A 23,226-nucleotide genomic window follows, 5' to 3' on the forward strand; every position below is an offset into this window, starting at 1 on the left:
GGACTCCCAACCTCTGGTCTTATGCGTTGCATCGCAAGGTATCGTCAGGGGGCACTGTGTATTATTTTGTTTAATTTTGGCCACGCAGTTTACAAAAATACATGATGTGAAATAAAATAACTCCATTATTATTATGTTGGTTTCCTGTGTAAGTCTTACATACACAGTATCGCTATTAACCACCGCCTGAATAGTAGGCGAAAAGACCAGTTGAAAACGATAATGTACCAAAGCGAACTAATGGGCTGAAATGAAACACAATCAATCGCCATATATTTCAAATTAAACTTGAAACCAGTACAGAGAAAGATATAACATAACCACGAGTTTTATCAGTCTTAGCGCAACGTTTCAAAATCCGACGTGAAGGTCAACAAATCAGCAAACTGATGACAACATAAATTACTACTGATGCTGCCAGACATGTTTTATTGCTGCAATGCGGCTCTTCTGGCAATGTTTTTAATATATCAACCTTTTAGCCACAATGCAGCAGTCTTTATCAGAATATGATGAACACATGCACATCCTGATGAAGGCTGCTGCATGGTGGCCGAAACGTTGATATAATAAAATAATTGCCAGAAGAGCCGTATTGCAGCAATGATGACAACATAATAATCCAACACTTTCTACTTGTTTTTCTGACAGCACTTTCTGTGTAGTTGAGAACAATGGTCATAAATCTGCAATAAAACACAATATAACAATACAAACAAAATAAACAACAAAACAAAATATATTTTTTCGCATGTGTAAATTAAGCTAATGATGTTATTCATTGAATTGCATACATTACTGTTTGGGGGATCTTTCCTATAGTTCAGATTTGTCATAAGCAAACATTTCAAAGTCCGACTTGTAAACTTGGTACAACTTGTTTAAACTTTCGCTGCTCAGATCTTTAAACTCGGGATCAGTGTAGATATTTGTTTGACTTTTTCCACTTTTAGAATACCCCTTGGGCATTCCGAGACTCCTTGGAGCACCAACAAGGCTAAGAATATACCTATATTGCCACAATTAACGCGGTTAACTCTACTGACATAAAATTTAAATTACATAAACAAGTTTCCGTTGGTAAATATTCATTGTGTAGATTCTTTTATTTTTAGAAAAAACTTTGTCTTTTAGTAAAAAAATTTACCACAGGCTCTTGTGTCAGTTTAAATTATTCCATTTTTTGAACATATTTCTTTACACACGCCTTGCCAAGCGCTTACTTTAAGTCTTCCTCGATAGTTTCTATCTTGGCTATGACGTCAAAGTCAATTTGACAGGGATGGCAAACCACCCGCACACTATTCCAATGGTTATCGATCACGTTAATATCTGTATTGTTCGCATCGTAAATATAATCAATGAATTCTGTAAATGTTGGAATCTCTCCAGTAGCTGAAAATATAACAGAGGAACCATTAGTTTTCATACGGATAAAATTTCTACATAATTGTTGCTAAAAAAATTTCCGCCAGAAACGATTCGTTACGTAGTGAATCACAATGCTTTGTAAATTATTCAGAAGATTATTAAGACGTTTTATTCTATAGGCTTGTCAACTAAATCAGGAGTGCGCTTTTTATAAACTCAGTAAAGGTTGTTATTCCGCGATAGAAAAGATTCGTTAGGTTACTAGTTTTTCTGCCCAGTCAGCAAGAAATAATTCAAATAACATGGGTATGAAAGTTACTGCTTTTAATGACTAGTTTTTGTCACAAAAATGCATTTTTCAAACTCATTTTTAAACTTGTATAATTGCACAGGCGTTAACTGGTAAAATCGTGTATGAAGTAAACATTAAATCGTGTATACAAACTATATAATAGTTTAAATAACATCGAATTTATAATGACCAAGATGAATGCACAAACAAACAAAAACGCTCTTTTGGTATAATGATACAAACTCTATTTAATCCGGATTGTCAGTGTTTTTTTATGTTTCAAAACAGTGAAAAATATTCATTCTTACCATTTCTTCGATCTTCAGTGCCATATTTTTCACGAATAAGTCTGGCCCTCTTTGTAAATTGAGGTACCTTGGCATTCCATTGCTTGGTAAGTTTGTTTTTGTAAGCTGACAACGCACGTTCAAATGGATGTCTTACTACAATGAAACGAGTGTAGTTTTGCTTTTCCTCAAAATCTGGGAAGCCATTACTTATGATTGTAAAGTTTCGTGCAACAATTTGATGAAGGAGGTCTGTTTGACCGATCACATTTTTCTATAAATGGCCAAAGTTTGGTTTGAGTAGGTATTAGTGCAAACAGGGTTTGAAATTAAAAATCATAGAGCGGCAAAACATGTCAGTGCGGTAATCTTAAACGTTTTGCGTTTTAGCTCCTTAAAAAAAGAAATCAAGAAAATTTTATGACTTTTTTATGCAGCAAAAGTCTCACTGGAAATATATTTTCTGTTTTGTTTCCAAATCCATTTAGACCCAATATAACCCGCTTCATGTTTGAGCAACCGGTTTTAGGAACTGGACAGTAAACAAGTTTGTATTTCTTTGAGGAAAGTAATTTAACCATGTCTTTTCCGGACTCAGTGAGACCTGCATATAAAAATGTAATCAATTTTGACCAATAAAAATGCGAATATCACTTTACAACAAGTCACCAACGACTGAAACAACTAGAAAAACAGAATGTCCTGACGTTTTCCTTTAGAAACCGATTATTATTTCTGTACTATCTGCACGAAAGTCTTCATTTGTTATGCGTTTTGTCCAATGTTTGTTGCAAATGTTTCTTATGTAAAAAATGCTTTTATTCGTAAACCGCGATGTCATGATGACTGCTTTTTGAAGTGCAGTATTGTTGTTAAGAGTATTGCTCCAAAATTTAACTCATAATTCCAAACCATAAAAATTGGGGCATATTTGTCTGGAGTTTGGATTAAAAATTATCCAACTATTGTAAGATTTATTTATTTTTCCATAAAAGAAAGTTATACTACAGTTACAGACCAGTCGCTGACTATAGTTTACAACAGTAAACAAACATTTTATTATACCTAACTTTTTGCAAGTGTCACGTGCCCTCTTCCGTCTCTCCTCCATTCTATTTTTCATTCGTGTCATAAATTCTCTGTTGTCGTTTTCCAAACTATCTTCAATTTCCTCTTGTTCCGTTAGCATTCCTTTAGTTTTGTACAAGGGTGAAATTGACATATCCCTTCCCGTTTTGATCATTTTTATGCTTTGTACGCTATGTAGCTCATAAAGCAGCATTGATGCGGATAGAATGAGACATGCAATTAGCACGTGTTGCTTCTTCACTTTTTTCATTGCCCTTGCAAACAAATATCATTTTATACAAACAAATCAGTCTTATAATCTTACATATCATTCCTGAAAATCAATCTTTTAGTTAGTTGACGTAGAAGGTTGTATGTCAATACTTTGTGTAGCGCATAAAATTTATACACCACCTTACAATAATATGCGAATCATAACACATCACTTGCAAACGACCTCTCAAAACTTAGCGAAGAGTGCTTAGCATGCAATCTTTACGGATTATTTTTAACATACGTGTCAATTCGTAATTAGCTGGCGGATTAAACTTGCTCTTCCATATAACTAATAGTTTCCATTAGAACAGCGTCGCATAAGATTAGAAGAATGCTCTGCATGGATGCTTGTGAATTGAATCTGGGAATCAATTCCCATTCTGTTGCAAGTGGCCTTGACGATTTCCACCTTATTTTAGGTTAAAATAAAATAAAATGACTCTGCACTACCTCACAACTCGCCCTTCACATAACTAAAAACCTGAAACGTGCAACGGGTGGAAGCGTTGAGAAAACGCGAGAAGGTTAGGACGCAGGAAAAAATAAAAACGCGGTGATGATAAAACACGAGAATGTTAGGACACAGAAAAAATAAAATTCCCTATTTCCCGTGTATTTATTTTTTTCCTGTTTCCTTATCTTTTCAGCGTTTTCGTGTTGTGACAAATATATTTCTTTTGTGAGTGAAGAATCTATTTATTTTATTTTAACATAATTCTTGCTTTGCTTTTTTATAGACACTGATGATGCTTTTAACAAAGCGAAATATATTTGTCTAATTCAACAAGACTGACAGATTTTAGCCTGGAATGAAAGTTTCTTAGATAGTGTTATACATGGACATCACATCTTGCACGTAGGAACGGAATCAATACTATAACAACAACAAAAACAATTAAATTTATATTACCGTTAAAGTAACATTTTGTAACATACGTCACAGCAACCAGTGCTTGTATTGCGTAATGTTTTTGCGTGCAGCTTTGCACATGTACTGCATAATCCCATAATGTGACCCAAATGATTTAGCCATCAAATATTCTCGAGTAAAGTGATTCATTCAACATCCTGTTTACCACATAAAATGTTCTCCTATGCTTATGTCACATCACACCCTTGTATTATATTACTTCAAGCGCCTCATGATATCACGTGACATTATTGACCAATCAGCTCTCATAATGGAGAGCGTTAAAGAGCCCAGTTTTTACCCGTAAATTCAGTCAAGTCAAGTCTAGTCTTCGCCATTCTATTTGCTGGCATCCTAACAACGTTGTATTGAAAGTTGTTATGTACCGTCGTAATGAAGATGATAACAGAAATGAATACAATTATTCGGGAAGAGATCTTGGTTCTGGGTGCTTTATAGAACGGGGCAGAAGCAGGTTTAACCATCAAAGAGACTCAATAACCGCTCAGGCCATCGAGACACCGTTAAATATCTCTGAGACCCTTAGAGTTATTTACAATTTCAAGTAAAGCCACAATTGTTATTTGTTGTAATTCAATTGTAACCAAAATAAACCGTTTATATTTGCGCATCCGGTGGGCGGTTATAACAGAACAACCAACTCACTTCCTCAACTGAATGTCAACATAACCCGCACCCTTACCTATTCGGTGGCTACTTATATGGGATATAAAAGTTGATGCATTCCTGCCATTTTTGTGACAAATACACACTTTACCTTACTTTTCGAAGAAAGCTATACGAACACCAACATTTCAACATCCACTGACATCACATTGCACAATGGCTGTCAAGTCAAGAAGATTTGAATTTGTTTCACTTTTCTCTCACAAAAACGTTACTCAAATCTCGGTTGTATGCATAAATATTTTCCACAAGCTTCCAGCTACCATCGCATACCAATCGCAAACAATGTATACAAACCGTGTGCTGAGTTATTGAGACAATTGAGAAGGAAGTTACGTATCCTGCAAACTGGTATATGGTGGCCCATATACCAGTTTGTCTGATACGTAACTTCCCCGGGCCTGACGGCACTATTGGTTGAGATTTGATTGGCCATAGTGTTTCCATCTTGTATTTTTCCAATAGTGCCGTCGGGCCCCGTGTAACAATAATCATAAGATAAACAAAGCCGAGCCAATAATATGAATTGTGTAAGCTGCAGACAGATAGCCACTGTTTCGACCTAAAAGTCTCATCAGTGTAGCTGGTGTGACTGTCAAACGACTTTGCTGACCAAACGACCAAGCAAAGACTTTCACTTTGAGGTGATTGTGCAATCACCGCCATTGGGCACCAATCTAGGTGCAACGTTACGTAGAAAATAAGGTGGAAACATATGGCCAAGCAAAAGTTGAAACAGTCGCCATTTGTATTCAGCATACAAAATTGATATTATTGGCTCAACTTTGTTTATCGAAATATAATTGTCTAATTTAACAAGACTGACAGACTTCAGCCTGCAACTTAAGTTTCGGAATTAGAAATGTAGTGCTCTTCTGGCATAAACGTACTGTATTTTACGACGTTTCGTCTGCCATGCTGCGAGACTTCATCAGGTAACGCAACAATTGAATCACATTGAAACACACAAGGGCACAAAAGAAAAAGAAAAAAGGGGGAACGTTGACACCGCTTGTCAACTTACGTGCTAGAGGCAGAGGCCCCAACATTGCAGAAGACACAACAATTACAACAAATTATTGTAAACTGCCGGAAAGAAAACACAATGTTCTTTGTTATTGACGCAACCACTATTTTTGTGGATGTGCAACGACTCAAGAAATAGCCGCTTGGCGTGGTCCAGCTCCATTTCCAGGACTTGGGCTCTATCAAAGTCAACTTTATGTCGCAATGTCATCGCATGATTGGCCAACGCAGTCTTGCTGGCATCTTTCGATGCGACATCACGGCGATGCTCTTTCAGTCGCGTCTTGAAGGCCCTCCCGGTTTCGCCGATGTATACACCACTGCAATCCTTGCATGGTATTGAATAGACCACCCCCTTTGGCTCGAAAGCCTCCGTAGCAATGGGTCGTCAAATTAGATTGCCAAGCGTTGTATGAGGCTTCGTGTAAACTTTTATGCCGTAATCCGACATCAATCTTCGCAATGTCTCGGTAAGGCCAGGGACGTAGGGAATTACAAGTTTTCCGCTAGTGGGCGTTTCATGCTTCTGGGTTAATGCCGTTCTCGCGCTTAACATCCAGGCAATTGGTTTGTTCGCAGCGCATTTTTTACGACACTAATCTCTTTTGCTTGGTATTCTAGCCTTGAAATGTGGGCCTTGGCTCTATCCATAAGCGATCTTACAACCGCCCTTTTATGTTCTATCGGGTGTGTGAGTTGGTTTTCGATGAACACGAGTATTGATAACTCCATCCTTGTCCCGGTAAACTTCTACATCCAAGAAGGGTATTTTGCCACCACTCTCCTCTTCCAACGTAAACTTGATGGAATCCTCGACAAAAGGCATTTCCGCAAAACACTTTTCACCGCGGAATGTCCTTTAATTATCCAGTACTTGAGCCTTAGAGAAGAAAGAACATGTAGCACCCCACAATGTCCTTCTCTAATGTGGCACTGCATGACTAGCAATTCGGTGACATGGTGCCGATACGACATGATGATTTGATGCATAAGTTCTTGGTCCAAATTCGCTCGTTGCAGTCGTCCTCCAACATACAGTACATCCTTAACGCGACACGGGTTGGGAGGACACTAATTAGATTTGTAATTGAGTGTAGTAGTATGGTGCAAAGCTTCTGCAAAACTCTCATAGTTCAACAAACATCTTACATCCTCCGGAAATGACTTTCGTTGCACAAGTCGAAAAATGCTCAGTGTCGCATTTGTTATCTCGTGGGTTGTAAGTCCCTCAACTTCAAATGTTGGTCTTCTATCCTCTCGGCGAGAGAATTTCCAAATTATCCACCTTGTTTTCTCCGTAAGGTCGCACCTTGTTTGGTGCCCAAAGGATGACGGTGATTGTATAGTCACCACAAAGTGTAAGTCTTTGCTTGGCCATTTGGTGGGTTTCACTGCATAATGTTCTTCAGTGCGAAAACAGCTGATTTCAAATGGTTGCCTGTTAAGCCAGTCCAAAGTTTGGCGCCCAATTATCATAAAAGAAGCGTCAACTCTCCAGGCACGACACGCATTTAAGACTTAATATTACCATTAATATATCATCCAAGTGCTTCTGAAGTTTGCTCCAAACATATTCGCTAAACTTATCATCAGGTAATGCAACAAATGGATGGGAAGCTCGTAGAAAAATTCTGATATTTACTGTTTATTAAAGACTGCGATATACATTCCGTCTTCATTTCCGTCACTGTTTTTTTGTATTCTGTGTGCGTTATCGCCTTATCGCAGTTCTACGTCACTGCCCTTTCTCCCCCCACAACACCTTTAGTGCATTCTCTCGTCGTTTCTCTTGTTACCACAGCGGCTTGTCGCAGAAAACAGTTTTTATCGTTTTAATCGCTTTAGTTTTTTTGTCTTGGAAGTCCCGAAAGTGGACTTCCACTGTTGAGGTTTTTTTGTTTTTGTTGTGGTTTTTAATTTGTTATTGCCATTCTGTTTTAGACAGAAACTGAAAATGCCAATAGCCGAAATTAATATTTCTGTAATAAAGATCTTATTCTTGCACTGATCGTCTTTTACGCCTTTGGGCTCTAGGAATATTACTGATGAAAACTGTTAAATCGTTGTCTACCTAGAATTCATATTCCAGAAAAATCTCTATACATACATCAAGCACAGTATATATGTTTAAAATATATTTTATTGTTCCGGATAATTTTTTGAGTCCCGTTCTTATGGTTAAATTCTCGAGTAATGATGTTTATCTGCAGAACAAAGCGATGCTAAAGTATTCTAATTTACACTTTTAGGCAAATGCAAAATTAATTTTATCATTATTTTAGACTAACATTTCGAAAAAAGTTTTACCATACATTGCTAACATGATTTCATGTTTTCGCAAATTGTTTCTCTCATCTTCATTCATGTCCGCCACCTCCTCCAGTAACATCAATTCTAAAAAAAATCCAACCAAAAAATTGCAAAATGATATTATCTGGATGGGAACAGAAGAATGTATACATAAAGTTGTTGCAATCTCATTGCTTTTGCTAAAAACTGTGTTCGCCGAAGCGTGCGTCTTTTCTTTTTGTGTAAATTGCTTATTGTACATAAACGAATGAAATAAAAACTGTCGCTTTGTGGCATTAGTTGCTTTGGTACTTGCCAAGTGTTTTTGTTTACGAAGCGGTGGAATCGAGTAGAGACCAACTAATGAAGGCTTCAGCAGATCGTACTTTAACGCTTTCAACTTTTTACTACCTCGTTACCACAAATATAGATAAACTTTAATCTTGTAATATTGTGGAACTTTATGAAGTAGAAATTACTTTCTTACCATTAGACTCTAGTCTCTGATCTCCTCTGCGTCGTCTTGTCCACCCTTTGGTTAAATCGATGCTGAAGAGCATCAAGCAAGCAAGCATAACGACAAGACAAACTTTATTCATTTTATGTCAGCTATTGTTGATAGTTAACTGGAACAAGAAAAAATAAATGAAAAAAATCATTGTGTATGCAGAACAACAAAATAATTTGGATCAGTTTAAACCAAGGTATTGCAACGTATGCCGCAAATACGAGTTCACTTTAGAGATGTTCCTTGAGCCTTGAGGCTAGAATTTGACAATCCCCTTTCTTCTGGTTTCGTACTAATCAATCTTCCAATTTGCATATACAATTTTATTCTTAAGTGCAGTATGAAGACACAATGTTAACTTCAATCCTTTTAACATAAGCAGTTTACGTGGCAACCGATAGAGTATAGAATAGAATAGCCTACGCCGGTCCTGACGGTGGACCGAGGCAGGCAAACCGTGCACTTGTCAAGCGATAGTAGTAGACTACAATGACCAACTGCAACGCACGATGTCACATGAACTAACATGTAACCGTTCACATGAAAACAGGATTTACTTTATAATTTTGCTTGGTAATTATAAGAACGTTGCAGTCCCCTGATGGCAGGCTGTCTATCGCGCACCGTATCATGATATGTATAGATATATCGCTGTGTTGACTTTTTTCTACTGTTGTTTTCCGTTTCATTGCTGCGACCGACGCCATGTGCAAAGCTTCATTTGTTTGTGGCAATCTTTTCCTGGTAATCAAAGGACGTTTTTTTGTTGGCAAAATTTATACATCCTGTTTGTCTGCAAAATTAAATGATGCTTGTTTTAAGATAGGTTGTTTACTGATATCTCAATCTCCGAAACTTTAGTTTCAGGCTGAAATCTGTCAGTCTTGTTAAGTTAGACAATTATATTTCGATAAACGAAGTTGAGCCAATAATATGAATTGTGTAAGCTGAATACAGATGGCCACTGTTTTATCTTTTATACTGCTATTTTTGTTGCTAATTTATCGGAATTGCTCTTCTGGCACTTAGTTTCTAAAGTATTTATTTGAAACCAACGTTTCGTCTGCCATCCGGCGAGACTTCTTCAGGGTTATGTCAACAGTGAAGCATCACGCGCATAAAACACTAAAAACGCAGGAAAAACACAAGGAAAAGGGAATAGATAACATTGGCACCGCTTGCATCGTCACGTGAACCAGGTGTGTAGCGGGGCGTAACATTTACAACAAGTTGTTGTATACAGCTGGAAAATACACACATTGCTCCTTATCGTTTACACAATGGTCGTTTTTGTGGATGTGGAGCGTCTCCAGGAACGGACGTTTTGTTTGATCGTCTCCCACCTCTAGGATTTGCACCTCATCAAAGTTAACTTGGTGGCCGAGTGTGGCATCGTGTTTCGCCAGTGCTGTCCTCTGGCTGTTCTTCACTGCAACGTCGCGGCGATGCTCTTTCAACCGCGTCTGCAACGCTCTCCCGGTTTCATCGATGTACGATCCACCGCAGTCCTTGCACGGAATGTAATAGACGACGCCTTTTGGTTGGGCCGTACCCTTCTCGATAGGGTGAGACAACATCCTGCCCAGTTTTCTGTGTGGCTTAGTGTAGACCGCAATACCATAGTCCAACATCATACGCCTTAGCATGTCTGTTAAAACCGGAACATATGGCAAAAAGATCGTACCGGTAGTTAGCGCTGTTTCTTGTGGCTTGACCGCAGGCTTTCTTCTAAACATCCATGACGGATACAGATTTTTCCGCAGTGCATTCTTTATGAACTTCACCTCTTTATCACGGTCTTCTTCTCGGGAAACCAGAGCCTCGGCTCTATCCATCAGCGACCGCACTACCGCTGTCTTGTGCTGTATCGGATGTGCCGACTTAAACGATAGGTACCGATTGGTGTGCGTCGGCTTGCGATACACACGAGTGCTGATCAAACGATTCTCATCACGGATAACCTCTGCATCTAAAAACGGTAGTGCACCACCACTTTCCTTTTCTAAAGTAAATTTGATTCAATCTTCCACATGGTTAAAGTGGTTAAGGAACAACTGGAGCTGTGCTTCATCAACGATGGCGAAGGTGTCGTCGACATAACGCTTCCAGTAACGGGGAGGATGCGCTAAAGTGGTGAGTGCCTTATCCTCAATTGTTTCCATTACAATATTCGCCACCACCACAGGGATGGGAGAATCCATCGCAGGACCAAACACCTGTTGGTAAAACCCTGAAGAAGTCTCGCCGGATGGCAGACGAAACGTTGGTTTCAAATAAACACTTTAGAAACTAAGTGCCAGAAGAGCAATTCCGATTAAGTTTTACCTTTTGCTTGGCCATGTGTTTCCACCTTGTTTTCTACGTAACGTTGCACCTATATTGTGCTTGATGGCGGTGATTGTACAATCACCTCAAAGTGGAAGTTTTTGCTTGGCCGTATGGTCAGCAAAGTTGTTTGACAGTCACACCAGCTGCACTGATAAGACTTTTTAAGTCAAAGTCGTGTTTTTACGTATACTTTAAACGAGGTTCCAATACAGCAGTGAGCAAACATTCGGGAAAAAATCATACCAAATTTAACTGGCGGGACAATAGGACAGTAAAAGTGGACAAAGAGTGTTCGCACTGTCCAGATCAAAAACTAAACTGTTCATGCATTGCAGACGACATATTGTAAAAGCCTTAGATCTATCAATCTCACAAGCAAAGGAAACATTTCGACAAATAATAGGAAAAGAAAGGGAAAAAACGCGTTGTTCCGCGAAACAAACAATTCATATCTCAAGACTAACTCTTTTCTAGGAAATGCTTTTCACAAAAAAATCTTTGCGAGCAACTGTTTTTGCCTTTTGAAGTTGTTAATTCAACCTAAGAATATGAGGAGTGCGGACATTTCCCAATATGAATTTTTTGTTGTTGAGATAATCTTTTTTTTCCATTTTTTTTTTTATATTGTGTATGAGCTGCAGACAGATGGCCACTGTTTGGACCTAAAAGGTCTCAACAGTGCAGCTGGTGTGACTATCAAACGACTTTGCTGACCAAACGGCCAAGCAAAGACTTCCACTTTGTGGTGACTAAACAATCACCGTCATCTGTTGGGCACCAAACTAGGTGCAACTTACGGAGAAAACAAGGTGGAAACACTATGGTCAAGCAAAGCTCAACCAATAGCGCCGTTAGGGCCCGTGCCAGCTTACACAAATCATATTATTGGCTCCACTTTGCTTATACATGCGATTGTATGAAACAGTACTGCTACGAATTTGTAATAACCAATTGAGTTAAGTTGGTGCTATGAGGTCAAATTGCTACGACGTACCAACTTTTATTAGATAGTCAAAAACGTTCTTTACAGCAACGTTCAAAATCAATGTTTCCTAGACATTCGTTGTAACATTACTTATACGTAAATCTGTCGACTCGAAACTACGTCTTGAAAACGTTTTTGAAAACGTCAACCACATACGTAGAAATAACGTTCTCTACAGTAACGTTCAAACCAACGTTGGCTTGACATTCGTAACAATGTTATGTTTACGTAGAAATGTCGACTTTAAACGACGTTTTAGTGACGTAGCTGCTTACATTGCGAATGGACATTTGTTTTACGTTGCATTTTACGTCACAGGATTCGTCTCTAAAACGTTTACGCGAATGTTTCTTCAACGCAAAAACATTGACTAGTGTCACGTTGTTTAGGCATAGTTTCGGAACGTTGGGCTAACGTTGCAATTAGCGTCTAATCTTCCAACCATCTGACTATTTTGAAACGTTCCTTTCAACACCAGATATACCTTAACATAATTAATAAATTTTTAATTAATAATTTTTGTTCTATCTTATCAACGCCAGCATAACAAACTACACCTGCAGTTTGTCAACATAAAGTGATTTAATAAAATAAATCCCAGCACAACAATACTATGCTATATCCGTCAATATGAAGGCTGTGCCGGTGTTATATAATCCGCTGCTGGAATTGGGGTACTGCAAAAACAAAGCAAGAATATCACCAATCAATATAATTATAGTTTTATACAACAGTGTTACACACTGAGACACAGTTTCAAAATTTACACAAAAGATACCTTTTAAAAGTCGCCGCATTGCCTTTTCTCTCCGCATTGCCTTCTCGGTGCATGTTCAAAAAAACAACCCACTTCCTTCGATTTCTTGGATGCAGAATGTAGTTTTTCGGCAATGCTTTGGTAATGAAACATTTTTGTCACAATCAAATTTGCTATTCGCAAAAAATGGAAATTTAATTTTAAAGTGCATTTAACAAGCCGTGACATGTACCGCGACATTAAATGTCATGCGCATAGCAAGTATTATCTGGAAAAGAGATTTTTTATACACTACAATTATAACTTACCACCCTATAGTTGATTAAAACAATCCGCTACAAGTTCATTATTATAGTATCCAGACAAAACCAGCACCTATTATTCATTTGTCCTGTGGGCGTTTGTTTTTCCACATCCCCAGACGAAGTACCGCTGAGAAAATAGGATATCTGAAAATCAGGTTTGGGTGTAAGATTTAAAAACATTTTAATGTCTTTGATAATTGTTGGAACCAACGTAACTGTACATGAAAAATAGCAATATATACAATATTGAAGTTAAATTACTTTTACTTTCTGTAGGTTCCTTGTCCTGCTTTTCAGAATCATTTTGTCATGGAACTTTTGAGGTCAACTTTACCAACAAATAATTTCACAGTAAAGCCATTTATAAACGATTAAGCTGCAAAACAAGCTAAGTAAATCAAAGGCCATCAACAAAGACAACATTTTCTAAATAGCACTAAACAAAATGTATGCTGTAAGGGTATGCTATAACAACACGACGACGCCAACTAACGACAGCTTATATTCCACAGTGCCTTTTTTCTTTGACCGTCTTGCGCTTGCTTGTTGTATCGCATTGTGTTTATTTACACCTGATGAAGCCAGAGGTACTCGCGAAAGCTAGTGTGCATTTTTTAATATAAAAGTCAGTCTTTTTTAAAAAAAAATGCCAAATCAAGAGTAGTCCTGACAGTAAACAGGTTGCTGGACGGTTTGTGTTTTTGTGATTCACCACGAATTGCAATTTTACTGTCCTGAAGTATGGGAGGGACAAAGTAACGATTGCATTCAGTTGCTTTGAAGTGATGAAAGTCTGTTGCAAAAACCTTCATCTCGCTTATTTTTGGTTGCCGATGTTTCATGGTATAGTAAATTCCAACAGAGGGGTACCAGTTTGCAGGATACGTAACTCCCCCGTCAATTGTCTCGATGATGATAGCGCGATGAGTCTCAATAACTCAGCACACGGTTTGTATACATTGTTTGCGATTGGTATGCGATGGTTGCTGGAAGCTTGCGGAAAACATCGTTAAATATAAATATCTATTGTCAATTGTCAATTGTCAATTGTCTTTTTCCTGTCTATTGTCTCGATGATGATAGCGCGATGCGTCTCAATAATTTAGCACACGGTTTGTATACATTGTTTGCGATTGGTATGCGATGGTTGCTGGAAGCTGTTATAAAATATTTATACATACAACCGAGATTTGAGTAACGCTTTGTGAGAGAAAAGTGAAAAAAATTCAAATCTTCTTGACTTGACAGACATTGTGCAATGTGATGTCAGTGGATGTTGAAATGTTGGTATTCGTATTGCTTTCTTCGAAAAGTAAGGTAAAGTGTGTAATTGTCATCAAAATGGCAGGAATGCATCAACTTTTATATCCCACATAAGTAGCCACCGAATAGGTAAGGGTGCGGGTTATGTTGACATTCAGTTGCGGAAGTGAGTTGGTTGTTCTGATATAACCGCATTGAAAATAGTCCACCGAATGCGCGAATATAAACGGCTTATTTTGGTTACAATTGAATTACAACAAATAACAATTGTGGATTTACTTGAAATGTTACCTTAACGGTAATGCAGATTTCATTGTTTTTGTTGTTGTTATAGTATTGATTCCGTTCCTACGTGCAAGATGTGATATCCATGCAGAGCATTATCTAAGAAATTTTCGTTTCAGGCTAAAATCTGTTAATCTTGTTGAATTAGACAAATATATTTCGCTTTGTGAAAAGCATCATTAGTGTCAAAAAAAAGCAAAGCAAGAATTAGGTTAAAAGAAAACAAAAAGATTCTCCACTCACAAAGGTAATATATTTGTCACAACACGAAAACACGGAAAAGATTAGGAAACAGGAAAAAAACAAATACACGGGAAATGGGGAATTTGATCTTTTCCGTGTTTTATCATCACCGCGTTTTTATTTTTCCTGTGTCCTAACCTTCTCGCGTTTTCTCAACGCTTCCACCCGTTGCACGTTTCAGGTTTTTAGTTATGTGAAGGGCGAGTTGTGAGGTATAGTAGAGAGACTTTTTATTTTATTTTAACCTAAAATAAGGTGGAAATCGTCAAGGCCACTTGCAACAGAATGGGAAATGATTCCCAGAATCAACAAGCATCCATGCAGAGCATTCTTCTAATCTCATGCGACGCTGTTCTAATGGAAACTATTAGTTATATTGAAGAGCAAGTTAATTCCGTCTGCTAGTTATGAATTGACATGTATGGTAAAAATAATCCGTAAAGATTACATGGTAAGCACTCCTCGCTAAGTTTTGAGAGGTCGTTTGCAAGTGATGTGTTATGATTCGCATATTATTGTAAGGTGGTATATATAAATTTTATGCGCTACAAAGTATTGACAAACTACTTTCTACGTCATACAGTCTTGTAAAGCAACTAACAAAAATATTAATTTTCAGGAATGATATGTAAGATTATATAGACTGATTTGTATGTATAAATTGATATTTGTTTGCGAGGGCAATGGAAAAAGTGAAGAAGCAACACGTGCTAATTGTATGTCTCATTCTATCCACATTAATGTTACTTTATGAGCTACGTAGCGTAAAAAGTATAAACATGATCAAAACGGGAAGGGATATGTCAATTTCGTCCTTGTACAAAACTAAAGGAATGCTAACGGAACAAGAGGAAATTGGGGATAGTTTGGAAAACGACAACAGAGAATTTATGAGACGAATGAAAAATAGAATGGAGGAGAGACGGAAGAGGGCACGTGACACTTGCAAAAAGTTAGGTATTATAAAATTTTACATACGGTTCTGTTTACTGTTGTAAACTACAGTCTGCCACTGGTCTGTAACTGTAGTATAACTTTCTTTTATGGAAAAATAAATAAATCTTACAATAGTTGGATAATTTACCAATCCAAACTCCAGACAAATATTCCCCAATTTTTATCGTTTATAATTATGAGTTAAATTGTGGAGCAATACTCTGAACAACAATACTGTACTTCAAAAAGCAGTCATCATGTCTTCGTGGTTTACGAATAAAAGCATTTTTCACATAAGAAACCTTTGTAACAAACATTGGACAAAACGCCTAACAAAGAAAGACTTTCGTGCAGATAGTACTGAAATAATAATCGGTTTCTAAAGGAAAATGTCAGGACATTCTGTTTTTCTAGTTGTTTCAGTCGTTGACGACTTGTTGTAAAGTGATATTCGCATTTTTATTGGTCAAAATTGATTACGCTTTTATATGCAGGTCTCACTGGGTCCGGAAAAGACGTGGTTAAATTTATTTCGTCAAAGAAATACAAACTTGTTTACTGTCCAGTTCCTAAGACCGGTTGTTCAAACATGAAGCGGGTTATGTTGGGTCTAAATGGATTTGGAAACAACACAGAAAATATATTTCCAGTGAGACTTTTGCTGCATAAAAAAGTCATAAAATTTGCTTGATTCCTTTTTTTTAGGAGCTAAAACGCACAAATATTAATATTACCGCACTGTCCTGTTCAATGATTTTTAATGTCAAACCCTTTTTGCACTAATACCTCCTTAAACCAAACTGTACCCATTTATAGAAAAATGTGATCGATCAAACACAACTCCTTCATAAATTTGTTGCACGAAAATTTGCAATCATAAGTAATGGATTCCCAGAATTTGTGGAAAAGAAAAACTACACTCGTTTCATTGTAGTGAGACATCCATTTGAACGTGCATTGTCAGCTTACAAAAACAAACTTACCAAGCAATGGAATGCCAAGGTACCTGAATTTAAAAAGAGGGCCAAATTTATGCGTGAAAAATATGGCACTGAAGATCGAAGAAATGGTAAGAATGATTATTTTTCAGTGTTTTATAATTTGTCGCTGCGTTGCCTGAAACAAAAAAACGCTAACAATCCGGATTAAATAGAGTTTGTACCATTCTACCATAAAAGCGTTTTTGTTTGTTTGTGCATTCATCTTGGTAATTATAGGTTCGATGTTATTTAAACAATTATACAGTTTGAAGTAATTTTAGAACCATGATAACTTCATCCGTCCTGTTGTAACTTATTATTTACTTCATACACGATTTTACCAGTTAACGCCTATGCAATTATACAAGTTTAAAAATGAGTTGAAAAAATGCATTTTTGTGACAAAAACTAGTCATTAAAAGCAGTAACTTTCATACCCACGTTATTTGAATTATTTCTTGCTGATTTGGTCAGGAAAACTAGTAATGTAACGAATCTTTTTTATCGCGGAATAACAATCTCTACTGAGTTTGTAAATAGCACACTTCTGATTTAGTTTACATTCCTATAGGAAAACGTCTCAATAATCTTCTGATTAATTTACAAAGCAATGTGATTCACTACGTAACGAATCGTTTCTGGTGGAAATTTTTTAGCAACAATTATATAGAAATTTCATCCGTATTAAAACTAATTGTTCCTCTGTTATATTTTCAGCTACTGGAGAGATTCCAAGATTCACTGAATTCATTGATTATATTTACGATGCAAACAATACACATATTAACTGGAGGGATAACCATTGGAATAGTGTGCGGGTGGTTTGCCATCCCTGTCAAAATGATTTTGACGTCATAGCCAAGATAGAAACTATTGAGGAAGACTTAAAGTAAGCGTTTGATAAAGGCGTGTGTGAAAAATATGTTCAAAAATGGAATAATTTAAATTAACACAAGAGCATGTGGTAAATTTTTTACTAAAAGACAAAGTTTGTTACTAAAAATAAAGAATCTACACAACGAATATTCACCAACGGAAACTTGTTTATGTAATTTAAAGTTTATTTCAGAAGACTTAACCGCGTTAATTGTGGCACTATAGGTATATTCTAAACCTTGTTGGTGCTCCAAGAAGTCTCCGAATGCCCAAGGGTTATTCTACAAGTGGAAAAAGTGAAACAAATATCTACACGGATCCCGAGTTTAAAGATCTGGGCAGCGAAAGTTTAAACAAGTTGTACCAAGTTTATAAGTGGGACTTTGAAATGTTTGCTTATGACAAATCTGAACCATAGGATAGATCCCCCAAACAGTAATGTATGCAATTCAATGATTAACATCATTAGCCTAATTTGACAAGCGAAAACATATTTTGTTTTGTTGTTTGTTTTGGATGTATTGTTATATTGTGTTTTTTTGCAGAGTTATGGCCTTTGTTCTGAACTACACAGAAAGTGCTGTCAGAAAAACAAATAGAAAGTGTTGTATTATCATGCTGTCATCATTGCTGCAATACGGCTCTTCTGGCAATAATTTTATTATATCAACGTTTCGGCCACCATGCAGCAGCCTTCATTAGGATGTGCATGTGTTCATCATATTCTGATAAAGGCTGCTGCATTGTGGCTAAAAGGTTGATATATTAAAATCATTGGCAGAAGAGCCGTATTGCAGCAACAAAACATGCTTGGCAGCATCAGTAGTAATTTATGTTGTCATCAGTTTGCTGATTTGTTGAACTTTACTTCGGATTTCGAAACGGTGCGCTGAAACTGAGAAAACTCGAGGTTATGTTATATCTTTCTCTGTACTGGTTTCAAGTTTGATTTGAAATATATGCTTCATTTCAGCCCATTAAATCGCTTTGGCATATTATCGTTTACGACTGGTGTTTTCGCCTACTATTCAGGCGGTGGTTAATAGCGATACAGTGTATGTAAGACTGCACCAACGTAATAATAATGATGTTATTTTGTTTCACATCATGTATTTTTGTGCACTGCGTGGTCAAAATTAAACAAAATAATACACAGTGCCCCCTGACCATAGCTGTACACTTTCGATGCAACGCATAAGACCAGAGGTTGGGAGTCCACAGCTGTAAAACCGCATGTGGATCTTTCTCTGGTTTTGCTCCATGAAGCGGAAAGCTTATTTAAGAAAAACCAATGAAAAAAATTAAAATCAGAATAAACAAAATAAATAAATTTGCAGAAATTATAAAGAATTCCGCCCAGTTAAGACATCTTGCCTTGTGTGTGATGGTGTCGCCTACAAACGTGTGTAATATCGCGAAAATTACATACGGTTGCACACAGGGACCAAAAACGATCCCATATACTCGCATGCGAGGAGGGACTGCGGAAACAAGATCACTCCGCATTTCTGCAACGCAAAAACGTCAGAGAAACATCGAAGAGGGAGGAGCTACAAAGGCTAAATTCGGTCGATTTAGAAAATGTCAAGCACCGTCACAAACACTACCACCCAACAACAGATGCCGGCCACGACGTGGAAAGGTCACTACTCTCCCACCAGCACCACGCAACACTCAGCCAACAGCACCACAAAAACCTTCACCGAAAGCAAAATCCAAGTGTTTTGTAGGTAAGATAAAATAAAAAAAATAACAACTTAATACCGATAACTATACTCACTGCTGTAAAGGCTCCACGGGACAGAAAACACAAGCAGCAACGTACAGAGAACAGTCCAAAGCACTTGTCGCGACATACCACGATGTGCTACAGGTGAAATAACAACAAAACTGTTTGTTGAAGCTTTAAGCAAATATATTTTGTTCGATCCCCATTCTGTTTCCGCATTGAGGCAATTGGCAAAAACCTACTTTAAAGGTAAAATATTTTAACCGAAAATTAATCAACAAGTGAAGCGACCAAAACGCTTTTGGGAAAAGAACATTGTAAAAATAACCGAAGCCCTTGCTAATGTTGACAACCTTTGTGCTTCATCAAGCAGTTTTGTTGAAGGCAAGGATGTTATGTTTCTACGGGAAACGCATTTTGTGATTGGTCACTTGACGCATCCGCTTCTGATACCCCCGTTAAAATTAAGGAAGAAACGTTTTCTCATGCGCCTGTTAAAACTGAAGAAGAAACGTCCTGTATTACACCTGATAAAATTATAAAAGAAATGTCTTGTAACGCATCCGTTGACAGCGCAACAGCTTGTAATGTCCCTTTGCAAAAGGGAGGTAGTAGCATACCCAATGAACAAATCGGAAAATAACTGAGGTTTTATCAACATTTCCCAGTTTTGACTCATCGAAACACACCGATTGGTGTTTGTTGATTAAATCCCTTTACAACACAAATTTCGCCAAACTTCAGTTAAAGAATAAAATAAAATTACTGAAACGTATTTGGGGAAAAATAAGGAGAACATAATTAACGTCTGTTCTTCAACGTAATTTTGTCACTGAAAACATAACATTGGCAGACTCAAACAAAGAATTAAATAATACCCCTTCTCCTGTTCTACACGACAATATCAGTTGTCAAAATGTTCATTTTAATGACGAAACGAATGATGGAAATGTTGATAAAACCTCATCGAACGACAATGTTTGCAAATTATCTAAGAGAACAGCTCAGTGCTCATTTTATCCGGCAATATTAGCATCAGTCAAACCGAAATTTGGGAACCAAACTCTTTTGAAAAATCTGCCACATTTACTTTGACTGAAAACAATTTCAGGTTGATCGTTGGATCCGTTCGCAACAGACGCTGCACAGGTAAAGACTGGCCTGACATTATAAGATATGGGATAAAAAGCAGTAACCCGTATTGCAGTTTTATAGTTATCGATCAGTACTGGAACCAGAAACACACTTCAAAGCGATATTTTAATTGTAAATTGCGGTGTAAATTTGAATTTTGTGGTTGCGTGGCTGACGTTGATTTAAAATCCATGACGTTGCGCTTGTTTTTATGTTAGCTATTCTAGAGTACCACGACACAATGTTGCAACAGCTAAATCGTGCTCCCTACAAGGCGGCCGTTTAGAAAACGTAAAAAAAAGGATTAGAAAACTGTGTTGTTTCTAAAAAACAATTAGAATATTGTAAAGGTCTAGATGAAGACGTTTTAGTATCTGGTAATATTAAGATGGCGTACCATCGAAATCCGTTTTGCAAAAAGCAAGAAATGCGGCTATTAAAATCGATGTACCACCGGGTAATGAGGTGGAGGCGATTATATCGATTCAAAACAAGCAAAAAAATTCTATTTCGTATGAGAAGAATAAATAACTCTGCACTTTATAACACGTCGCCTAGTATAATGCTGTGGTCCCAACAATCTTTGGAAATTTTTCACGATCGTACTAAGCACGATATAATGTACATCGATACCACCGGAAGCGTTAAAAAAAATCGTTTGCTTTTCTATGAAATTGTAGTTAGAAATCCGACCAAATGCACCGCACCTTTAGCTGTTGCGACATATGTCACCAATAGGCATAACGTCCTATCGATGTCTCATTTTTTAAAAACGTTTAAAAGTGATGAAAATAAATTTGCTGGGAAAACAAGAGTAAAACTTTCGAATCGTACGTTGATGTCTTTTTCATAATATGACGTTGGTGTTATTCTGTTGTATCTGGGACGAAAACCAAGAGACACTTAAACGAAAAACCGTTTCTTCACTTATGCACGAGTCATATTATGAAAATGTTGAAACAACTTTGTGTAATAAATGAAAAAAGGCGCATAGAATCTATGTATATCATGGCATTGTTAGTGGCCGCTACCAGTATGGAAGAAATCGGCGACATTTTGTTTCACGCAACACGGCTTGGTCATAGTGTTTCCACCTTGTTTTTTCCGTAAGATGCACCTAGTTTGGTGATCAAAGGATGACGGTGATTGTATAGTCACCACAAAGTGTAAGTCTTTGCTTGGCCATTTGGTCAACAAAGTCGTCCGAAAGTAACACCAGTTGTACTGATGAGACCTTTTAGTTCGAAACAGTTGCCATCTGTCTGCAGCAGCTTACACAATTCATATTATTGGTTTCACTTTGCGGGGCCTGGCCGAACTATTGGTTGAAATTTGCTTGGCCACAGTGTTTCCACCTTGTTTTCTCCGTAAGGTTGCACCTAGTTTGGTGCCCAACGGATGACGGTGATTGTATAGTCACCACAAAGTGTAAGTCTTTGCTTGGCCATTTGGTCAACAAAGTCGTCTGAAAGTAACACCAGCTGCACTGATTAGACCTTTTAGGTCGAAACAGTTGCCATCTGTCTGCAGCAGCTTACACAATTCATATTATTGGCTTCACTTTGCGGGGCCTGGCCGAACTATTGGTTGAAATTTGCTTGGCCACAGTGTTTCCACCTTGTTTTCTCCGTAAGGTTGCACCTAGTTTGGTGCCCAACGGATGACGGTGATTGTATAGTCACCACAAAGTGTAAGTCTTTGCTTGGCCGTTTGGTCAGCAAAGTCGTCTGAAAGTAACACCAGCTGCACTGATTAGACCTTTTAGGTCGAAACAGTGGCCATCTGTCTGCAGCTTATAAACAATTCATATTATTGGCTCCACTTTATATAGGCCATATACCAGTTTGCAGGATACGTAACTTCCCGTCAATTGTCTCGATGATGATAGCGCGATGCGTCTCAATAATTCAGCACACGGTTTGTATACGTTGTTTGCGATTGGTATGCGATGGTTGCTGGAAGCTCTTATAAAATATTTATACATACAACCTGAGATTTGGGTACGTTTTTGTGAGAGAAAAGTGAAACAAATTCAAATCTTCTTGACTTGACAGCCATTGTGCAATGTGATGTCAGTGGATGTTGAAATGTTAGTATTCGTATTGTTTTCTTCGAAAGTTAATGTAAAGTGTGTAATTGTCACAAAAATGGCAGGAATGCATCAACTTTTATATCCCACATAAGTAGCCACCGAATAGGTAAGGGTGCGGGTTATGTTGACATTCAGTTGCGGAAATGAGTTGGTTGTTTTAAAATAACCGCATTGAAAACAATTATGGCTTTACTTGAAATGTTACCTTAACGGTAATGCAGATTTAATTGTTTTTGTTGTTGTTATAGTATTGATTTCGTTCCTACGTGCAAGATGTGATGTCCATGCAGAGCACTATCCAAGAAACTTTCGTTTCAGGCCAAAATCTGTTAGTCTTGTTAAATTACACAAATATATTTCGCTTTGTTGAAACCATCATTAGTGTCTATAAAAAAGCAAAGCAAGAATTAGGTTAAAATAAAATAAAAAGATTCTCCACTCACAAACGAAATATATTTGTCCCACACGAAAACGAGGAAACGATTAGGAAACAGGAAAAAAATAAATACACGGGAAATGGGGAATTTTATTTTTCCCGTGTTTTATCATCACCGCGTTTTTATTTTTTCCTGTGTCCTAACCTTCTCGCGTTTTCTCAA

At 37.4% G+C, this 23,226-nt stretch overlaps 3 protein-coding genes across 3 annotated transcripts; 1 reads left to right on the forward strand and 2 right to left on the reverse strand.

Moving 5' to 3' along the window:
- Positions 1-816: 816 nt before the first annotated feature.
- LOC145914426 (carbohydrate sulfotransferase 11-like) lies at positions 817-3,193 on the reverse strand. Its single transcript, XM_083002255.1, has 5 exons — positions 3,016-3,193; positions 2,400-2,554; positions 1,972-2,224; positions 1,224-1,395; positions 817-1,009 (listed from the first exon to the last, which is right to left on the reverse strand). Exons 1-5 carry the CDS (start codon positions 3,191-3,193, stop codon positions 817-819), a joined length of 951 nt encoding a protein of 316 aa, XP_082858381.1.
- Positions 3,194-9,934: 6,741 nt separating this feature from the next.
- LOC145914427 (uncharacterized) lies at positions 9,935-10,915 on the reverse strand. The gene is made up of 2 exons (XM_083002256.1): positions 10,816-10,915; positions 9,935-10,716 (listed from the first exon to the last, which is right to left on the reverse strand). Exons 1-2 carry the CDS (start codon positions 10,913-10,915, stop codon positions 9,935-9,937), a joined length of 882 nt encoding a protein of 293 aa, XP_082858382.1.
- A 4,744-nt stretch (positions 10,916-15,659) lies between these two features.
- Positions 15,660-18,090, forward strand: LOC145914428 (carbohydrate sulfotransferase 11-like). The gene is made up of 5 exons (XM_083002257.1): positions 15,660-15,837; positions 16,311-16,465; positions 16,633-16,885; positions 17,514-17,685; positions 17,898-18,090. Exons 1-5 carry the CDS (start codon positions 15,660-15,662, stop codon positions 18,088-18,090), a joined length of 951 nt encoding a protein of 316 aa, XP_082858383.1.
- The last annotated feature ends 5,136 nt before the right edge of the window (positions 18,091-23,226 follow it).

Source organism: Ascidia mentula, chromosome 9, assembly GCF_947561715.1.
Source record: "Ascidia mentula chromosome 9, kaAscMent1.1, whole genome shotgun sequence".
Lineage (NCBI taxonomy): Eukaryota > Metazoa > Chordata > Ascidiacea > Phlebobranchia > Ascidiidae > Ascidia > Ascidia mentula.

Coding starts and splice junctions, on each gene's coding strand:
- LOC145914428 (XM_083002257.1), top strand. CDS start 15,660: ATGATCAAAACGGGAAGGGATATGTCAATTTCGTCCTTGTACAAAACT. Junction 15,838..16,310: donor TGACACTTGCAAAAAGTTAG/GTATTATAAAAT, acceptor TTTTATATGCAG/GTCTCACTGGGTCCGGAAAA. Junction 16,886..17,513: donor CACTGAAGATCGAAGAAATG/GTAAGAATGATT, acceptor TTATATTTTCAG/CTACTGGAGAGATTCCAAGA.
- LOC145914427 (XM_083002256.1), bottom strand. CDS start 10,915: ATGGATTCTCCCATCCCTGTGGTGGTGGCGAATATTGTAATGGAAACA. Junction 10,717..10,815: donor TCCTCCCCGTTACTGGAAGC/GTTATGTCGACG, acceptor AATTTACTTTAG/AAAAGGAAAGTGGTGGTGCA.
- LOC145914426 (XM_083002255.1), bottom strand. CDS start 3,193: ATGATCAAAACGGGAAGGGATATGTCAATTTCACCCTTGTACAAAACT. Junction 1,396..1,971: donor CACTGAAGATCGAAGAAATG/GTAAGAATGAAT, acceptor TTATATTTTCAG/CTACTGGAGAGATTCCAACA. Junction 1,010..1,223: donor ACTATCGAGGAAGACTTAAA/GTAAGCGCTTGG, acceptor GTGGCAATATAG/GTATATTCTTAGCCTTGTTG.